General features: G+C 32.7%; 1 protein-coding gene across 11 annotated transcripts in view; it reads right to left on the bottom strand.

Moving 5' to 3' along the window:
* LOC149180839 (agamous-like MADS-box protein AGL11) overlaps window positions 1-18,059 on the bottom strand; it is a 278,094-nt gene that overhangs the window by 35,614 nt on the left and 224,421 nt on the right. For all 11 annotated transcript variants that reach the window (XM_089416316.1, XM_089416321.1, XM_089416318.1 and 8 more), the window contains exon 3: window positions 17,408-17,469. In XM_089416316.1, the coding sequence (XP_089272442.1) occupies window positions 17,408-17,469 (62 nt within the window). The remainder of the gene's footprint in view (window positions 1-17,407; window positions 17,470-18,059) is intronic.

Here is an 18,059-nt window from a genome sequence, read left to right as displayed (position 1 = left end):
TATTAATGCTAAAATAAATAATGATAACATAATTAATTATAATTTAAACAAGGGGTGTGAAAATAGGGATGTTACAATCCCCTCCCCATTGAAGGAACATTGTCCTCAGTGCTCTGTTATCTACAATATTGTCCTTAGGTGGAAAAAAAAAAATATGTATGTAGCTCTCATGGTATCCTCTGACTCCCATTTAGATGCATTTGGCCCAAAGTGGTTCCATTACACATTTACCTATGCAATGACTTGATTCCAAAACAATGTTTCTTTCCTATCCAATATGCTCTTGGGTTCTATCTAGAACTCTCCCTTTGGTTCCTTCTAGATTGTAGTCCAATCATTGATATAGTTGGAATAAGGTGCATACTTTTTGAAGCAAAGAGACATGGAAAATATTATGTGCTTTAACATTTGGAGGTAATTCAAGAATGTATTCCACTAGTCCTGCTCTTTCCAAAATCTTGAAATATCACAATATTGAGGTGCTAGTTTAGCATAAGCCCCCATACTAAAAGAACTAATTTGAGATTTAAGTTTGAGATATACATGATCTACCACTTTGAATTATCTATGTGTTGTACTCTTGTCCATGTAGCTTGTATGCTAGTATTAGGCTACCTTCAACCTTTGGTCTATTTTGATAACTTCTCCATCTCATGCTCAAGTGTAATTGTGTTTGTCTGGTTATGCTAGCTTATTAGCATGTTGCACCTCATGCCATAAAGTGCCTCCAAGGATTCATATTTAATGAGTCTTCATATCCATTGTGTAAGAAAATTTCACCAAGGGTAGGTAGTCCTCCCATTATGTGGGCTTATTCATGACATACATGCAAAGCATGTATTCTAATACCTAGATTGTCCTTTCTATTTTCGCATCCATTTGGGGGGGTTGATAGGAAGTAATATAATTTAACCATGTCCCAAATACTTTAAAGAATTATTTCTAAAATTTTGATGTAAACATTGCATCTTTGTCAAAGATGACTACTTTTGGCATTCCACGCAGTTTGAAAATTTGCTTCATGAAAAACATAGCAATATTGATTCCCTCGTGTGTTTAGTTGATAGGGAGAAAGTAGGTATCCCTAGTCATGTTGTTATCTACTACCTTTATATCATGTTAATTTTTTATCTCTAGTACTCTACTGATAAAATCCCTTCTCTCATATAGAAGTATCTCTCATAAGAATTTCAAAATTATTTTTGAAGAATTAGACATGTTACTTGTTATGCAAGTTTTCTTGTAGGAAGAGGACATAAATCAACAAGTTTTGGTAAGTTACTGTAACATTCATGTGACACATCAAATTATGGCCAAATGTTTGGAATTACAGAGAAAACATATGAGATTATTTCAGACCAAATTTACAAATTCAAAAGGGCTCAAATCTCAGAGATATATTAAGAAAAATGTCATCCATTTAGATACCTTCCAAAATAATGTTTTAAAAGTACATAGTTTACAGGTATCATACATGAAATCATGATAAAGGAGTATTATTATTATTATTTTATCACATCGCACAAATAAATATCCAAAAACTACTACACCAATTAAACCTCCTAAAATCTCATCTAAGACTTATGAAGAAAGTGAAGAATTAGAATTTAGATGCTTCCAATTACGGAAGAAATGGAAAAGAAGATGAACTAAAATAAGGAAAAATTGATGGATAAAAGGGAAGGAAAAAAAATGAATGAGAATAAGGTTGAAATACAAAAAGCCACAAAAGAATTACAAGCCATTTTTATTAAAGGATATTTCTAAAGACGATATGGAGATCTAAGGAAATCATGAACATAAAGAGAGGCCTGATGTTGAGACTCAATCACATATGGGGAGTATTTTATCATATTTAGATAACATAAATATTGATTCACAAAACCATAATAATGAATTTTCAATCCAAGATCCACAACATCAGGGCTTCAGGTGAGCACCAAGGAACTACTACATTACCAAGATCGATATGAGGAAGTTTGATCGTAACGATTATATAACATGGTTATTATAGATGGAGAAATACTTTTATGTACACGAAATGGTGGCGTTACGAAGGGTAAATATTGCATTCATGCTTTTAGAAGAAGAACAACATGTATGGTATCAATAGATTTTTGAAAGGAAAAAGGATTTTGTTATATCTTAGCCCATTTTTACAGAGGAATCGACAACACATTATGGTTATATTAATAGAAATACATTCTTTAGTTAATTGGTAAATATTTAACAAAACATTCTAGCTACAGAGAACATTTAACAATTCCAAAATTTGAGTCTCAAGGTAAAGAAAATTTGAGAGGAGAATTTGTTAGACCTATTTATGGGAACTTTAAATTATGGCATCCAACATGAGGTGTGTCTCTTTGAATCTAAATCTATAGTGTATTCTTTCAGTTTGACAAGGAAAGTTGAAATTAAAGATATATCCATTAGAAAATAATTCACCAATAACTATAGAGAACATCACGCTCCCTCTACTTGTTGAGAAATCTAGGGCATAAAGAGTTATGTGATTTATCTTTCTTAGTAACTACTTCTTAGATATTTTTACAACTTTAGATTATGATATTCTCTTTGCTTAAGTTATTAATATTATTCTTCATCAAACGACTACCAATGCATGAACATAAATAGACAAGAGACACAAAATGTGGGTTATTATCCATGGCCAAAACCTCTCACTCTTTAAGAGGAAAACTCACACAAATTCTTATTATAGAGATTCCAACTGACAAATACCAAGGCCAAAATCCTTGACCTAGTTTCCTCTCTAAGACCAAGACACAAGTCCTCTTCCACCTTCTCATTTTACTCTCTCTTGGTTCCTTCTCTTTCAGATTTCCCATCATATGAGATCATTCTAGTCATGAGATGACATCGAACTAAGATCATTGTAAAGATACGAATCATAGCCACACCGAGGCCTTCTTCATGCAATAACCCTGAGACTTAGTCACACACTTGTGACCTTCTTCCTGAGCGACACCGATCTTTCCTTTGATGTGAGACAAATTACAGAGGTCTTTGTTGTGATATAACACCGAGACCGTGAGGAGACATCATTGTAGTATCACCAAAACTTCTCTGCTCCAATCCGCAATAACACCTATGCAATTACACTGAAACTGTGAGAGACCATTCTTGTGATTATACAAAACTTTGATCATTGTAGTCTCACCAAATTTATCCTTATTGTACCGAGACAGAGTATCATCCTTTACTGTGAGACAAAACCGAATTTATCTACTGCAATTTAGTACCCTTCTCTGAGTTCTTTCTCCGAAACATTATTTGCACTCTTATCTGAACTTATTTCTGTGTTTGTCGTCTGAAAATCTCACAGATCTCCAAACTTCTAAATTGTGCTAATACGAGGACCATGTACACATATTTATAGTTGTTAATCCATATAAATAAGCTGACCTATGATCTTGAACCAATGTGTCTCCAAATAGGTGAGGCGACATGAGTTTTTTTCTTCATTTTGAGGCCGAAATGAAGAGGAGGGCTTGTGATTGTTGTTGGAGAGCTATTTGACAATATTATTGAATCATATACATTCCTCATACATGACATTGACTCTATATGACTTTTATGAAAAATATTAAAGGCTCCCAATGGGAGCCATCTAAAATAAAACCTCTTTCTCATGAAACCCATGAAGCAAGGCATAACAATAATTTTATTTTCTTCTTTCCATCATTTAAAAAAATCACAATTACATGTCGTTATGAAGACTGAACCTAGTTACACTTTTCAATGCTACTAAACCAACAAAGTTAACTCCTTCGAAAATGGATGAAGGAAGAGGAAAGGGACTATGTTTCACTGTGAAAACAAGTACAGTAAGGGGCATACTTGCATTGAGAAAAAAATCTTCTACATATACTATAAAGATGAAGAATATAAAGAAATGGAACCATCACAAGATATACAAATAGAAGAGAATACCCCAACAATATCATTTCATGCATTCATTAGAATTGATACTCCACAAACCCTAAAGATATAAGGATATATCAAAAAGAAAAAGGTAACAATATTGATTGACTTAGGTAGTACCCATAACTTCAACAATTACAAATTGGAAAAACTTCTTAATTTCTTTGTATATCCAACACCAAAATTTCAAGTAATGGTTGCATATGTAGGTACCATAAATTATTCAAGGAAGTGCCATACTATTAATCTAAATATGAGGGAGTATCTGTTGAATATTCCCATGATTTCAATCTAATTGGGTGGTGTTGATGTTGTATTAGGGGTCCAATTGTAACAATCATTGGGAACAATGGTCCTTAATGTTCAATATATTTTCATAAAATGTTCCTCATAGGGAAAGTAAATTGGGCTTAGTAGTATCCAAGAGAAACACAATAAAGTAACAAACTCTAATAGCATGAAAAATTGATATAAAAAATGGACCAATGTGTAATTGCACAATTTTTTTTGTTAGATGTTTAAAAATCTATATCTTCTACTCTAGTGTATCTCCAAAATTTATTAACAATAAGTATTTGGAGAGATTCCTAAGGGTCATGCTCCTACACAAGAACATAACCAAGTTATTCATTTGCAACTTGGAAGTGCAACACATAACATTAGGCCTTACAGGTATCCATACACGTGGAAGAGTGAAATTGAGAATATGGTTCAAGAAATATTAGTGGTTGGAAGCATTCAACCTAACCAATGTGCTTTCACTTCAACAATGGTGATTGTTATCAAAACAAATGGTTCATGGCATATGTGTCCAGATTACAAATATCTCAACATACTGACAATCAAATACAGTTTTGTATTCTTTCCATTAATGAATTATTACACGAATTACATGGATAAATTTTGTTTACTATGTTGGATATCTATTCAAGATACTATCACATCAAAATGAGGAAAGAACACATTCCCCAAAATAGTATTTAGAACACATGAAGGTCAATATGATTTTTTGGTTATGTCATTTGGACCTACAAATGCACCTTCAACATTTTAAAGCATGATGAATTCTATTTTCAAACCCTTCTTTAGAAAAATTGTCTTAATATTTTTTGATGACATACTAATTTACAACAAATGTTGGGAAGGGAATATACAACATGTTGACAAGGGCTTAATGCTACTCGAAGAGTAACAACTATATGGAAATATTTCCATGTGTTCCATTTGGGTTCAAGAAGTGGACTATTTTGGTCATATCGTATCCCATGAGAATTTCAAATTGAATCCTAACAAAATCAAAGATATTAGGGAATGGCTAATACCCAATAATTTGAAGAAACTCATATGATTCATAGGATTGACATGATATTACTACAAGTTTGTCAAGAATTAAAGACAACTAGTAGCACTTCTAACAAAATTATTGAAGAAGGAAGCATTTTCTTGGACTAATGAAATCTTTTGAAAAAATAAAAACTTCTATGTGTACAACTCTCGACCTAACAACACTTGACTTTGAAAAATCCTTCATTGTGGAGTATGATACCTCAGGCCATGGAATTCGTGCAATCTTTATGCAAGATGGAATGTTCCTTGCCTTTGAAAGTGGTGAACTTAAAGTAAACAAAGTACTTTGACCCATCTATAACAAATAGATGTTGCCCATACTACATGTAGTTAAGAAATGGAATCCATGCCTAATAGGAAGACACTTCAAAGTAAAAACACATCATGATAGTTTGAAGTACTTACTGGAACAAAGAATATCTTCCAAAGAGAAACACAAGTGGGTTACAAAAATGTTGGATTATGACTTTGAAATTATCTACAAAAAGAGAAAAAAAAATATTATGCCATATGCATTCTCAATGAAACAGAGACAAAAATGATTTACTGTGTTCTATTTCCATTTCACAATCTAACTAGATGTAAGAAGCATTGATAGAATGGAAGAAAGATGAGAAGGTATCCAGGATCACTAAACAACTATAGGAGGACCTTGATGCAATAAAAAAATTCATGTGGAAGAATAATTTGTTGTGTTATCAAGATAACTTATTCTTATGTAATAATTCTCAACTCATATAGAAGGTCCTTTTGGGATTACAAACTTCTCAAGTAGGAGGAGATTTAGGGTTATTGAAGACATACCATAAGATTAAGAAATATTTTTATTGGGAAGGTCTTGAAGTAGATGTGCAAAATTTTGTGGCAACATGTGTGGTATGCCAACAAAATAAGGGATATACAATCATGACCCTAGGGCTCCTTCAATCATTAGACATAGCAAGCCTTCATTGGGAAGAATTTTTAATGGATTGTATTATAGGTCTACCCAAATCTAAAGGAAACAATGTCATTATGTTAGTGGTAGATTGAATGACAGTGTATGCCCATTTTTTCTTTTTTCTCTCACCCTTTTAAAATAAGTAAAGAGGAAGAAGCATTCATGGAAAAAATCAAAAAGTTACATGGAATACTAAAGGCAATTTTAAGTCACATATATCTAATTTTCACTAGAAACTTTTGGACTAAATTATTTTATTGTCTCGGTACTCAACTAACTCACATATCATCTTACCATCCATTTTATTGGGAAATCTAGGATAGTGAAGAAATGTTTAGAAGGATATCTACATTTATTTGCATACGATAAAGAGACACAATGGTTCAAATAGTTTCCTTTCTCGAGATGGTGATATAACATCCCTACATACTTCATAAAAAATTCCATTATTTATGAAGCTTGGATATCATCCTCCATCCATCACGTCACCCTTAAAAGGGACTATGAATGCTCAAGAAACAAAGGACCACATATGGGACCAATAAGAGGTTCTCAAACTATTAAGGTACAACTTGGCTGTAGCACAAAATAAGATGAACTAAAAAGAATATTAGCATTGCAATGAAAGGAAACTTGAAGTGGGAGATTGAGTATTTTTGAGATTGCAACCATATAAATATGTCCCTCAAGCAAGAAAATAAGGACAATAAATTAGCATCGAGTTATTTTGGAAAATCAAAGTAATTATATTAGGGTCTGATTCTCCTGTATTGATAATTACATGTGAGTGTGTTGACTTATTTTACTTCTTTATTATCTTATCTTTCATCAAGCTATATGAAGATCACAAAACAAGAGACACAAGATATAGGCACATGCCAGGGAAAAACCCCTCTCAAGGGGAAAACCTAGTGAAGATAATTCTTCCTTTCAATAGTATTCTTTGAGAATCTTTACCCTAGACCAACATCAGACTTTCCCTCCACATCATGTCAGTCTCCAAGATCTTTGACCCCTTCCACCAACTTCGACTAGGCAGCAGCTCCCGACAACATGAAAAAAAAAAATTTATATATATATAATAATTTTACCCTCCATTTTGATTTTTTTGTTTTAATTTTAGTCTCCTTTAATTATTATTTTTGTTATAGGATCTTGACTCATCAATAAGGTCTTGACTCCTATTTATTTATTTATTTTTGTATTTCTTTTTACTTTGTTCCCTATATTTGGTTGACTTGGATTATTTGTTTTTTATTAATGTTTACATTTTTTATCTTTATTAATTAATATTATAATTATAATTTATTTATTTATTTTTTAATTATTATTATAAATTATAATATTATTTATTCTTAAACTAGTCATTATACTAGCCATTATAGGACTATTATCTTATATTAATAATCACTATTAAAATATTATTATAAATTATAATATTCTTATTCTTAAACTAGCCACTATAGGATTATTATCATTATTAAAATATTAATTTTCATAAACTAGTTGTTATATAATCTTTTGGTATCTACATCACCCTCTATTTAAGCATGTGCCATGATCTGCATCTTCACCTAGTCCTCATGATGAACCACACTAGCTGGTTCAAAACGCATTGGTAAAATTTTCTCCTATGTGATTTCTACCTAAAACATTCTTCTTAATGTAATATGGATCACAGAAGTATGAATTCAGAAAATATTAGGATACTTTGATCTCCCAAACCAAACCACGAAACAAAGAGAGAGAGGCACCAAAAGTTTGATTTTCTTCTTCTCTAGAGATTCCCCCAAATTCAAACTTCTTTCGTCTTCCCGGCAACAGACTTCACACTTCTCCATCTCCTCTTCAGATATCAAACTTGCTTGAGAGTGAGTGCTTCAAATGAATTCAACCTCCTTCAATATATAGGCTTCTAGTGGGTTGAATGGGGGTCCTTAGGCCGACTTGATCTTCCTTAGGTTGACATGATGTGGAGGACACACAATTCATATTTGACTTGATACAAAACCCTTTTACATGATTTGAAAACCCAAGAAGGGTCTCTTCAAATATACAATGACTCTATAAACTCAATATTAATACTAGGAGTCCACAATGGGGACTTTGACTAATATAATGATGACCCAAGCAAGAAACCCATGTTTTAATAAGTCATTGTTACAATAATAAAAATTATTTTCTTTATTATTTCAACAAGTACATTACATAATGACTCAAGTGAATTATTGAAGACCGAACATAGTCACATTTTCTAACACTCCCTCTTAACTAGGGAGGTATTCATAATGTACATATATAATGAAATATCTCAAACTATATGAAAAATATGAAGAACCTTTGGGTGCCGCAATGCCATGGACTATATTCCTAATGAGGGCAATCAATCTAACCAGTCACTCAACAATATAGGCACTGCAATGCCATGGAATAGATTCCTAACTAGTGAAATCTATCCAAGTGGGACTAAGGTGGACTCAAGCTTTCAGCCCCTCTAGGTACCATTAAGCTTACTTTCTAACCTCCAGCCCAAACATACAGGTGTGTAACCAAAACAGAGCTCAATAAACAATACCATCTTTTCAATTTTGAGATTCCAGACATCAACACAGAGTGTCGAACTAATGTCTCGCCAAACAATTATTCACTCGCAAAGCCTCAAAAATTATCTTCCATTTACTTATCATCAATACAATCACCAATATCTACCAAACCTAGTAGGTTCCTTAGATATTCGAACTTCTTATTAGGAAGAGCCTTTGTTAGTATGTCTTCTACCTGTTCATCTATCATAACATATTCTAACTTCACTATCCCATCCTGCACCAAGTTCCTAATAAAGTGGAACTTATTATTGATATGTTTCATCCTCGAATGAAACATGAGATCTACAAACATCTTGATACAACTTTGATTGTCACAATTAATCACCGTAAGACCCAGACACTTCTCGAACAAATCAGTCAAAATATTCCTTAACCAAACAACCTCTTTTCCTACTTCACATGCAACTACATATTCTGCATCGGCACTACTCAATGCAACAAGATCTTTCTTCCTACTCATCCATGAGATCATAACAACTTCCAAACGAAAGGACCCTCCGGTAGTGCTCCTTCCATGAGTATCACTGCCACCCTAATTAGATTATGTGAAGCTAATTAGCTTGACTTCCTTACTATCATACTTTAGGTAGTGATGTATAGTGCCACAAAGATACCTCAATATATTTATTGCAGCTATCTAGTGATCATGACGAGGCTCCAACTGAAACTCACTAAAAATGTTCACTGCAAAAAATATATGTGGCCTAGTATTAACCAGATACATCAAGGAACCCACAAACTGCCAATATGAGGTAGGATCCACAAGACTAGAGTGAGAGCTCCTCAACTTCTTGAGGTTGGTGATCATAGGAGTAACCATCAACTTGGAGTTCATCATCCCAGATTTATGCAATAACTTGATGACGTACTTTCCTTTCCCCAAGTATATCTCTTCACGTTTAAGTCATACTTCTAGACCTAGGTAGTAATGCATCATTCCTAGATCCTTTATCTCAAATTCAGCTACCAACATTTTCTTGCATTCTTGAATTATTCATTCTACATGAGTGATGAATAGATCATCCACATATAATACAATAATAATGGGCTCATTATTCACAACCTTGATATATAGATTCAGATCAGCAGTACCCTTCACAAACCCAATCCTGAGAAGATATGCATCCATTCTTGCATACCATTCCCTCAGTGCTTGCTTCAATCCATATAGGGCCTTCTTGAGTCTCCAAACATGAGAGTCCATGCTATTCACTTCAAATCCACCAAGTTGTTCGATGTACGCTTCCTCATCAATGGTCCCATTTAGAAATGTGGTCTTAACATCCATTTCATGGATATTCCACCCCATTGTAGCAGCTAGTGAAACCAACGATCTAATGGTAGCATACCTTGTTGTAGGTGCAAAGGTTTCTTCATAGTCGATTCCTTCCTGTTGAGAGAAACACCTTGCGATGAACCTTGCTTTGTACTTATCTATATTTCCATCAACAACATGTTTGATCTTCTAGATCCACTTCGATGTGACAACCGATTTGTGACTAGGTCTAGGAATGATTTCACAAACCCCATTCTTCATGATGGATTGATATTCTTCCTGCATAAATTTCTTCCAAACCCCTTCATGCTCAACTTCCTGAAATGTACATGGTTCGGCTTCAATCAACTTTGACATATATGCAGCATAACGAGAATACCTTTTTGGTTTCTTACTTTCCCTGGAGGACCCTTTCGCAGCTTCATGTCCTTTAATATCTTCTAATGTAGCTTTCAACCAATTTTTCCTCTTCCTTATGGGTGGGATAACCACTTATTGAATAGGCTCACTTGGTCCTTCTTCTTCATCATTTGCAGTAGAGTTCTCATAACGAACTTCATCTCCTTCAAATACGGGAACTTCTTCAGCATCAAAATCAATAGGAATATCCTTTGATTTATTGAAACTTGATTCTCATCAAATATGACATCCCTGCTCACTTCAGTGTATCTTCCCTCCTTTATGTAGATTCTATAGGCCGTCGAGGAAAGACTATAACCAACAAATATTCCGTTGATGTTTGTCGAGTCCAACTTCTTTCACTTGTCTTTTGGAACATGGAGATATGTTGGATTTCCAAATATGCAGAAATGATCCACACTCTCCTTCTTTCCTGTGAATACTTCTTTGGGTGTAGTATTATGAAGACTATATGAGGACTTCTATTTTGAAAGTACACGGCAGTCATAGCTACTTCATCCCATAAGAAATTCGACAGATCTTGAACAAGGGGCATAGTTCGAATGCCTTCTTCGATTTACATATTTTTCCTTTCAGTTAATCCATTTTGTTAGGTATAGTAGGGAACAATGAGCTATTCTTAATACCTACATCCTTACAATATGAAATTAACACTTTAGAGTTGTATTCCCCTCCAATGTTAGATGTTAGAGTCTTTATCTTCTTTTCGGTTAGGGTTTCCACCTCAGCCCTGAACTCCTTGAACTTATCAAATACTTAATATTTAGTTTTGAGTAGGTATATCCATGTCTTCGTCGAATGGTCATTAATTAAATTTACATATTAGAGATGACCTCCAAATGTCTTGTGAGACATGGGCCCACATACATTGGAATGGATGAGATCTAATATTTCTTCAGATCTAGATTCACTATGATGATATGGATTTCTCATATGTTTCCCCAAAGAACATCCTTGCACACACCTTCATGGTCTAACTTCATATCAGTAATACCATGAACCAATTGACTAAGAGTAGGGAATACCTTATAATGAAGATGGCCATGCCTTCGATGCCATAGTTCAATGAGACTTATTTACATATGAATGAGTGCTTGAGGAGATGGAGTGATAACATGATAAATACTTCCTTCACGGACTCCAATAACCCTAGCTTTGTCCATACTAGATTTCTTTCCCCAAACCAATACCTTTCCATCAACGAAAGCAATCCTTTCCCCTTTATCTTCTAAACAAGAAATAGAAAGTAAATTCCTTTTAAAACCTAGAACATAGAGAATGTTGTTGAGATGTAGCTTTGATCCATTATCGAGCTTCAATGAAGTAGATACGAGACCTCTAATAGCATAGCTTTTGTTGTCACCCAATTCCACTGCATGAGAGGATGACTCCTTTGATAGTGTGTACAATTTATTTCTTTCACCTGTCATGTGTCTCGATGCTCCATTATCAATGATCCATGAATTTTCATCAATAAGAGAACCTGTAAGGGCAGCCAAGAATCCTTGACCCTTGACTTTGTTGAATAATTAGTAGATGATATTCTCGATCCATCTTCAAACAGAGTTGAAACCCAATCTTATGTAGTTCACCATAGAGGGGTAATCCATGCTCACAAAGTGATCTTCGACTTCACTTGATCTAATCTCTCATAGCATGTTGGAAAATCAAAGTAATTATATTAGGTTTTGATTATAGCATGTTGGCTTCTTTTACTTTTTTATTATCTTATATTTCATCAAGCAATTATACACATATGAAGATCACAAAACAAGAGACACAAGATATAGGCAAATGCGAGGGGAAACCCCCCCTCGAAGGGAAAAACGAGTAAGTATAATTCTTCCTTTCAATAGTATTCTTTGAGACTCTTTACCTTACACCAAGACCAGGCTTTCCCTCCACACCATGTCAGCCTCCAAGATCTTCAGTCCCTTCCAGCAACTTCGACTAGGCAGCAGCTTTTGACAACATGCAGCTTACGACAACACCGAAATCTTAGGAGACTTCGATCTCCCAACCCAGACCATGAAACAGAGAGAGAGAGGCACCAAAAGTTTGATTTTATTCTTCTCTAGAGATTCCCCCAAACTCGCACTTCTTTCATCCTCCCAGGAACAGACTTCAGACTTCTCCATCTCCTCTTGAGATATTGAACTTGCTTGATAGTGAGTGCTTCAAATGACTTGAACTTCCTTCAACATATAGGCTTCTTGTGGGTTGAAGGGGGTTCCTTAGGCCGAATTGATCTTCCTTCGGCCGACATGATGTGGAGGAAACATAATTCATATTTGACTTGATACAAAACCTTTTTACATTATTCGAAAGCCCAAGAAGGGTCTCTTCGCATATACAATGATTCTATAAACTAAATATTAAGCCTAGGAGTCCACAATGGGGACTTTGACTAATATAATGATGACCCAAGCATGAAATCCATGCTTTATTAAGTCATTGTTACAATAACATAAATTCTTTTCTTTATTCTTTTGACAAGTACATTACATTATGACTCATGAACATTATTGAAGACCAAACATAGTTACATTTTATAGAAGTTATTATTGTCCTTACAAGGCTTTGCAAAGGATTGGAATTATAACCTACAAATTGGAGTTTCCACCATCTTCACATGTACATACAATCTTCAATATTTCTTTCATAAAGAAGGTGATTGATGACAAGATCACAATTCAAACTATTATACCAGAGATTATTGAAGAAGGGAAAATCATATTAAAAATAGAAGCAATCTAAGAAATAAGGATTAAGCAAGTGAGAAAATCGAGCAATTACTAAGTACCTCGTGAAATGGAAGAACCTACCAGTAGAAGAAGTGACATGGGAAGATGAGTTCTTCATGCATGAACATTTGCAAATAGTCAAGTTTTGAGGACAACACTTGTTTTAAAGGGAGGGGCATGCTAAGCCCTCTATAAGCCCCATGTTAACCCTAAAACCCCTTATTAAGCCCTACATATCGAGTGATTGCATTTCTATTTTTATATTGTTGTGTAGGTTAAAAACATTCTTGGTCTCATTTTACTATAATTGTACCATTTCTCTAATACATATATGTTAAGGAAAACACTTGAGGACAACACTTGTTTGAAGGGGAGAGGCATGCTAAGCCCTTTATAAGCCCCATGTTAACCCTAAAACCCCTTATTAAGCCTGACATATTAAGTGAATACATTTCTATTGTTATATTGCTATGTAGGTTAAAACCTTTCATGGTCCAATTTTACTACAAATAATTGTACCATTTGTCTTATATATATATATATATATATAGAGAGAGAGAGAGAGAGAGAGAGAGAGAGAGAGAGAGAGAGATACACACACACGCACTAAGGATACCCAGTCTTAGAATCATCAAATATCGTCTTCTACATTGTATTCATTGTAAAAACAGGTTTCTCCCTCTAACAGGACTATAGCTATTGGTTTTTTATCATTTTTAATGTGTAAGGCTCACAACATAAATTGTACAGTTCATTCAAAAAGAAGGTGATAATCAATAGGGATGTTGAGTTCAAAGAGATGAAGCATGGGATGGAAGAATGAACATGAATATAACCATTGGAGATCCAATACTTCAAGAAGAAGAGCGTGTTGGACAAGGAGAGAAACAAGGTTTGCAAAACCAATCATGAATCAAAGGTACTCCAACAAAAACTCCAAGAAATTATATTCAAGATGATTCATCTACTCAAGCAACCTCGTCTACTCCTACTTCTCAATCAAGTAGTGAATGTGGCACTACAATTGTTTCCTTAAAATCTAAAATTACTAGAAGTTTGAGTGAAATATAAGAAGATATAGAAGTGAAATTTCATTGGAGGTTTGAGTTAAATATAAAAAGATATATTTACTTGTCAATCTATGTGCTTTGAAGGAGTAATTATATAAATAAAAATTCATAAAATAAAAAAAAAAGATGAATTCCCAAAAAAAAAAAAATGACACGTGGGATTTAATAAAATTACTTAAAAAAAACTATAAAATTACTATAAAAAAATATACATTAGTGTAAAATGAATTTACAAAACAAAACCTAATAAAAGGAAATAGAAAAATACATAAATACAAAATAGATTTAGTAAAATAACATCACATCCCAACCACACAGGTTTAAAGTAAACTAGAAAATATCCATTTAATTAGGTTTAAGGAAGCCATGAATATAGAACTACCTTCGTTCATAACAATGTCAATAGCACCCGCTAGGCTCTTCCTACCCATGTAAACTGAGAATATGTTACTCGTGTGTGTAATTATCATGGTCTAATATATCACATTTGACATGTTTTCATAACATGTTTTTCAGATTTCTTAAATTTTTTTTTTTCACATTTTTAAAATCCATTTTGCAAGTATTTCCAAATAAACGCACCATTTTCCGCCATAACAATCTGCCATGGCAATTATACACAATCACAAAAAAAAAAAAAAAAATAATCAGAGTTAGTTGAAGTGCCTTTCCCGCCATAACAATGTGCCATGGCAATTATACCCAATCACAAAAAGAATAAATTCAGGGTTACTTGAAGTGCCTGTCCAGAGTACTTTCTGAAGCGTTCATCTCTAAAATTAAACCTCTGAACCACCGCTATATCTTGCAAGCAAAAACATTCTCCAACATCCATGATTATGGATGAATAAACCAACGAGACAAAGCGAAAACACGTTCTCCAACATCTTACCTTTCATGATTATATATATGTGTAAATGAAAGAACCAGTAAATGAGACAAAGTGATGATAGATTCTTATTTTTCTCTATAGATAGGTTATAAAATTTTGATATGATTTTGATAAAATTTAGTAGAAATAATGATCTAAAAATCTTTAATAATACTAATCTATTTCTGAATGGTACAACAATCAATTTCTTAAAACACTTTTCAGGAAAATTGACTATCCTTACGAAATTACGGCCTCTGCAGACAAAGCCTTAAATGTGGATAATGTGAAGGCGGCTTCAATGCAGACAAAGCCTTAAATGTGGATAATGTGAAGGCGGCTTCAATAGCTGGCATATCCACCTACTTATTTTTATTTTTAAGATTAGGTTAGTTGGCAACTGCTCCTTGAATTTTCCATATGGATGATTTGGACTCATCCAACTATATTCAATTACTTCCTCTGAAGTCATAAAGGACCCGGTGTCTGCCAAGTTGTTAATTAAGAGAGCTCAATTTACCTACCTTTGCAGTCGTATAGGACCCAGCACCTGCCAAATTAGTAATTAAAATATTTTAATGTTTTTCAGGGCATAGACTCGTGGCCGGAGACTGGGATGCTGTTTATTAATGTTATGAGTGATATTTTGATTTTGAAGTTAAATGGTGTGGTGACATTCTGTGGGATTTTAGTTTTTATTTGATTTTCGGGTTAAATTTTATGAGGAGAGAATGAAGCATGGGGCGTACACGTTAGATAAAGTAAAATAGATAGCATTTTATAAGTGATCAATCATTTTATTAATAGATAGATTATTTTTTCGTTCAATATTAATTATATAAAATTTAATCTTGAAACTAACCAAAATTTTACTTTATTAATTTAAAAACTTCAATCATTGTAGCTCTACACTCCCTCACTAATTAAAAAATAATAATCAATCATTGTAGCTGTACTCTCTTCCCATTGATTGCCGTGGAAATGATGAAATCCAAGAGTTCCGTGCCTAAGTGCTGACCGGAAAAAACCGGCGGGCGTGTGTAACCTACATACATCAAGTAAGCAAGTTGTGTTACCAAATCTAGCTTCTTTCTTTCCTGTGATTTCTTTCCAATCATTTTTATCACCTGTATTCTGCCTATTAACAGGAATCCCATCTGCAGGTTTTAGGGAAAGTATTCTTTATAAAATAAAGTCTATCATGGTGAAGATGTTAGATTTCTCGTAATTGACCTACTGGCTCCGAGCTTCTTCAAAATTCAGGTGATATTCATAAAATTATTTTGGTTCCCAGTGCATTAGGTGACAGAACCAGTAGTACCTCATTCACAAAGTATAGGTGGGTTAGATGTAGCTTCTAAAGAGACTCTGGGTTAGACGGTTATTACTTAAAGCTCGTTTCAATTTTTGTTTCTAGGTTTTTCAATGGTGAATTTTTAAATAGTAGTTTATAGTTTTTATGATAAACAATTCTCTATTCAATTTTTTTGGTTCAATTTTAGAAAATATATTAGACATGATAATTGTTTAGATCTAAAAAAATATATTAGATATGATAAAGATATAATCTTATCAAACTAAAAAAAAAAAAAAAAAAAATTGTAAATTATAAATTTTACAATATTTTGAAAATTTGCCAAAATAATAATTAACTTTATTCTCTATATAAAAAAAGGGAAGATGTACAATTTAATAAAGAGAATGACCATTCAACTAAACTCCCATTTTATTTAAACAACCTCTACTTTCAATTGCACTTCATCTAGATGAGTAGTAACAATTGAATTGAACTCTCATTTTATCCCGTCAACATCTCGTTGGAAAATTAAAAATGGCATCTTAGGATGAGAATGCTGAATTTCTTCCCTCGCATTAGTAGCTGCCATGGACAAATACTAAACTGTATGATATGAAATGAACAAAATTTATTATTAACTTTATATATCTACGCTATTGGAATGTATTTACCATTATAAATAAGAAAATGTATATATTTCTTAATTAGGGTTATTTTTCTAAGTTTAATTTTATATATATATTTTTCATATGAAAGTGATATGTTGGATGTTGATAGTATTGAGAATATATGTATATTTTTCATATAAGATATAGCACTTAAAAAAAATGCATATATTTACTTTAACATAATTATTTAAAAATAACTACGAATAAAAATAAATATACATACCTGTTAGTAAGTTTTAGCTGATCAATTTGTTGTTTAAGTAAATTTGTTTCTTGCTTCATTTTCTGCATACAAAAAAAACAAAAATCAAATAATTAGATAAATATAATTTTCTTTTACATATCTAAATTTGTTTTTTTGTTTTTAATTTACATCAATTATATACATATCTACAATCTAATCATATAAATGAAAACATTACAAATTTATTATTTAATTTATGCATTTCAATATAGAAATTTTAATTTTGAAAAATCAAAACCACAAACATACAATTATTCAAATTATATATTTTAATTGCACTGTATGTGTGATGGAGTTTATTTAATATTTTAAAGTTTGAGATAATATTTATTTTTTTGTTCTTTAAAATGCATTTTTTTATTTATTGTATGTATGAATTCAACAACAACAACAAAAAACCCTAAGAAACTACTAGAATTGTGAAGAGTGATATTTTTATTATTAATTTTTATATTTATTTTATTGGAAATATCAAAAAAAAAACTCTTAAAAGATATAAAACATCTTTATTAATTTTAAAACTATCATTTAAAAGTTTATTTGATAATTTAATTAGATAATATTTGAGGATTTTCAGCTCTTATCCACATGAACATTTAAAAACAACTAAAATTGAGATATGTAGCTACTC

Source organism: Pinus tabuliformis, chromosome 3_2, assembly GCF_031772625.1.
Source record: "Pinus tabuliformis cultivar Carrire ecotype Pingquan chromosome 3_2, CPIR1, whole genome shotgun sequence".
In the NCBI taxonomy this organism is placed as follows: domain Eukaryota; kingdom Viridiplantae; phylum Streptophyta; class Pinopsida; order Pinales; family Pinaceae; genus Pinus; species Pinus tabuliformis.
The sequence above is the reverse complement of the archived record's forward strand: the minus strand, read 5'-3'. Positions and strand labels throughout refer to the sequence as shown.